Source organism: Chaetodon trifascialis, chromosome 2, assembly GCF_039877785.1.
Source record: "Chaetodon trifascialis isolate fChaTrf1 chromosome 2, fChaTrf1.hap1, whole genome shotgun sequence".
Classification (NCBI taxonomy): domain Eukaryota; kingdom Metazoa; phylum Chordata; class Actinopteri; order Chaetodontiformes; family Chaetodontidae; genus Chaetodon; species Chaetodon trifascialis.
The window spans coordinates 1,585,876-1,589,850 of record NC_092057.1 but is presented as its reverse complement, the minus strand read 5'-3'; the positions used below and the strand labels follow the sequence as shown (position 1 = coordinate 1,589,850).

Here is a 3,975-nt window from a genome sequence, read left to right as displayed (position 1 = left end):
TTAAAGTGTAAAATTACTCACAAATCAGTCATAATGGGCTCTGTCCGTGTCACATTTATATGCTACAATATTATCTCATTGTCACTGATGCATTACCATGTGAGAAGAGCTGCTTTCACTCATTTTACATCCTCTGAGGTGTCTTATTTCACTCCATGAAAATATTTTGGATTCTTTCAGCTCATTGCAGGTTTTGAACCTTCATCTGCAAAGCAACTCGAAACTACAGCTGTCAGAAAAAAAATAACATATTGTCCTCCAAAATGTAGGAGACTACAAGTATAAAGTAAATGCTCAAGGAAAGTACAAGTACCTCAATCTGTTTCAAGAGTTTTTATTCTGTAGCTGATGTTTCCTTCAGCCCAGTAACCTTCAGCCTTCCACTCTGAATTCACCTGAAGTTGGTATTATTGAATTCAAAACACAGTTATTTAGGTTGAATAAAACTTGGCTGCACTGCACAAATGTTTCCAACTGGTGGCTCAGTGGTTTCATATTAATTCTAATCTTAAATCTCATCTGTGTTACTTGCATTAAGTCTACTTTTTCTCCTGTGGCTTTAAAACCATGAAAGCGTCTTTTCTGCCATCAGCGGCAGCTCATCTCTGCGCCGCTTGCTGTAAATGTGAGCTGTCATGAGTGTTATGTGCCGGTGAGTGTGACATGCTGTCAGTGCTGATCAGGTCTGTCCACTCATATCTTTGACTCCCTTAAAGGTACAAATCCCACAGCGTAAAAATCCTGCTTTCAAAACCTGATTTACAGTAACAACATTTCCTCCTTAAATAACCCACTAAAAACATGCAGAAGGTCACCGTCTGACCAACGCTGACGAAAGAGGATGAGTCCGCGGGCACCGGCGTTGGCTGGCGGCTGGCCGGAAGAACACACACACACACACACACACACACACACACACACACACACACACACACACACACACACACACTGAAGCCACCACACATCAACTATTTGACCAATCACGTGCGGCTTGAACGGAAAAAGTTGAGAAAAAAACGAAAACAAAACAAACAAACCAAAAAAAGCCCAAAGCGGCTCGCGCTCTGGATCCAACCGTTCACTTCAAACCAACACACGACCGACACATCACTACTACATTACTACTACTGTGTTACGGCAGAAAGTGTTCAGCACCTACCTAATAGGGGGTTTGGGGCTTAATCCCCGATGATGATGATGATGATGATGATGATGATGATGATGATGATGATGATGATTATTATTATTATTAATAATAAACTGGGCTGTTAAACATACAGTTTAAATGGAGTTTGAAGGAAGAGAAATCGTCTTGTCTGACACGAACGAAGTGGATCTTTACTATTCATGAATATCTATATTTTGAACTCCAAAAAGAGTTCATGGTTCATTGAAAAATGAATTCAGTCCACGGTGCTCTTCTGTCGGCTGGGAGCCGATGGAGCGATTTGTGCTCCTCTTTACAGCCAATAACACAACAACGCCTGGACATGATTCATAGCACAGTGCTTTCGATAACCTGACAGCGGATCTGTGGGAAGGTGGCGCTGGGTGGAGAGACACCGAGCGCCGAATTCAAACGGCCTGTGTGGACGCTGCAGGCAGGGCGCTGACAGATCCGAAGTGTTTCACACTTTGTATGTGTGTGGCAGCACCAGAGACCCAAACAAGTGAGTTTTTAATAATATGGGACATAACTGTGAAAATCGTTTTATTTATTTATTTTTTATTTGAATTTCTGATTGGGCGGTCTTACGCGGGCCCGCCCATGCCCGCCGTGGCTCCGCCCATGCCCGCCGTGGCTCCGCCCCTGCTTTGACCCACTGTGACCTGCTCCTGAAGCTCTGGGCTTCGCCTCGTGTTCGTTCACTGCTGCACTGCCTCGAATTGTTGTGTTTTACTCGGTTTTCTGTGTTCTGTGAGTGTCTGTTTCATTTTCCGTCTCATCTCACGCATTGTTTTTATTTTCATGCTTTTCTTTCTTCGTCATTACGAGGTTTGATTCTCCGTCACATTCATTTTCTCTCCCTGCTTTTATGTCTTTTTGCTGGAAGCACCTGATGCACGTGATTTCTTTGTTGTAAAGCACTTTGAGCTGCAATTCTTGTTTGAAAGGTTCAATACAAATAAAGTTTATTATTATTGTAATGAGAAAACTAACAGAAGACCGTGCACAGTACATTTTCAAATGTACTAAAATACACTTCAATTTAAACAGCAGCTTTCGCTCCTGCAGCTCGTCGTTGGTGCTCACACAGCTCACACAGCTGATGTTTGTCACATCGTCACTGTGTTTGTCTCTGACACTCCTGATGCTGTCGATCAGCTAAAGCAGCCAAAGCACACCAGCTTTCCATTCAGCCTCACACTGAACGGGATTTTTAGAGTTAATGTGCATATTTTCTGTTGCTCCAGCTGTGTTCAACGTCATCAGGAAGTTTGAAACTGCTGGAGAATAAACAAGAATCACCAGGAATTTAAATCCTCCAAGAACAGAAAACATCCAGTCAGTCAGCCAATAACCACAAAGCCTGTGATATGCTAATACAGTGATTTATTGAGGAAACAATCAGGCATCATTTCTTAAATGTTCTGTGTCCATTGTCCCTGTTGGAGACGCTGTCCTGAAAGACAATCACAACCATGAGATCAAACCTCTGAGCACCATCAGGAAAACTACAAAGAATTAGAAAACTTACCAGAAATCCTCTCATCCTGTACATTTTGGGATAAAGTGGCTCCTCTGCACAGCCCAGAGTGCTGCAGGGGGGGTCCACGCGTGGAAAGCCCTCGAGCATCTGCTGAAAACAAACATCACGATGAATTCAAGCAAAGCGCAGCGGAGTGGAGAGGAGAGGAGAAGGCAGCGAGGCTGACGCTGGCTCACGTTTCCCGGCGAGTCGGAGAGGCCGTCCAGCTCCCTCTTCCCTCCCGGGCTCAGTCCATACGACCAGTGCTGACAGCCGCCCTGCGACAGCACCGCGCCCACCAGCAGCAGCCACAGCGCCAAGCTCTGAGGAGCCATTCTGAGGGGAGGGGGCTTCAGACGACACACAAGCATGTCACTGATCCTCACTTCCTCTGTCACGCTCAGCCTGAAGTGACTCTGACTGACCCTCTGACTCCAGGTCTGCTTTCCTTTGTGAATCCTGCTGCAGCATCAGCTAAGGTTTATATGAACCTTCCTCTGAGTCCAGCTCTTCCTCACAGGGGGTCACAAAGTGGGATTAGGCAGCACTTACTGGCGACCCGCAGAGCTGTTTAACAGATCACACATGATGAGGGACGAGCTTCAAACCACTAACCATCAACTTTCAGCCATTTCCTGCCTGCCTTTCTGCTGCGTCTGTGCATTTTGAAAGTCATCCACTGATGACGGAGACAAAGTAAATGAGGAGGGGGCTCAGTCCAGTGCACACCTCCAGCAGGTGCGTTTGGTGCGTGTTGATGTGCACTAACAGCTCCTGGCTGAGGAGCGAGGGGTCAGCAGTCAATGCAGGTGAAACACAGTGAAACTGGTTTTTCAAAAACTGGGAATTAACTGTGATTGTGCTGAGTGGTCCAGCAGGATGTGATGATGATGATGATGATGATGATGATGATGATGATGATGATGATGATGATGATGATGATGATGCTGTGAACAGATTCACACACACACGACCAAAAGCATGAAAGACAAAGACTTTTCTTCTTCTTCATAGCAGTTTATTTATAACAGTCATTTATGGAAATTAATTTCCACGGTCGAGTGCAATAATCACTGGGTTTGACTCACCTGAGCGTTTCCAGCCATGGCCTGTGCCATGCCACAGTGAGTAACACACACTCGCTCTGTTGGTCGGTGTTGTGCATGACAGCGGAAGAAGTATTTAGATCCTTTACTTGAGTAAAAGTACCAATACATTAATGGAAAAATACTTTTAAAAAAGTACTAATTCTGCAGAGAAATGGCCTCCAGTGACTGGTGCATCA

At 45.0% G+C, this 3,975-nt stretch overlaps 1 protein-coding gene across 2 annotated transcripts; it reads right to left on the bottom strand.

The window, feature by feature from the left end:
• Positions 1-2,534: 2,534 nt before the first annotated feature.
• Positions 2,535-3,029, bottom strand: LOC139340707 (progonadoliberin-1-like). 2 transcript variants are annotated; one of them, XM_070976632.1, is made up of 3 exons: positions 2,888-3,029; positions 2,700-2,801; positions 2,535-2,624 (listed from the first exon to the last, which is right to left on the bottom strand). In XM_070976632.1, exons 1-3 carry the CDS (start codon positions 3,023-3,025, stop codon positions 2,577-2,579), a joined length of 288 nt encoding a protein of 95 aa, XP_070832733.1. In that variant the 5' UTR covers positions 3,026-3,029; the 3' UTR covers positions 2,535-2,576. The 2 variants fall into 2 exon arrangements, with proteins under 2 accessions (XP_070832733.1, XP_070832742.1); XM_070976641.1 differs by having other exon boundaries at positions 2,700-2,798.
• Between the last annotated feature and the right edge of the window lie 946 nt (positions 3,030-3,975).

Coding starts and splice junctions, on each gene's coding strand:
- LOC139340707 (XM_070976632.1), bottom strand. CDS start 3,025: ATGGCTCCTCAGAGCTTGGCGCTGTGGCTGCTGCTGGTGGGCGCGGTG. Junction 2,802..2,887: donor TCTCCGACTCGCCGGGAAAC/GTGAGCCAGCGT, acceptor GTTTGTTTTCAG/CAGATGCTCGAGGGCTTTCC. Junction 2,625..2,699: donor ACAGGATGAGAGGATTTCTG/GTAAGTTTTCTA, acceptor ATTGTCTTTCAG/GACAGCGTCTCCAACAGGGA.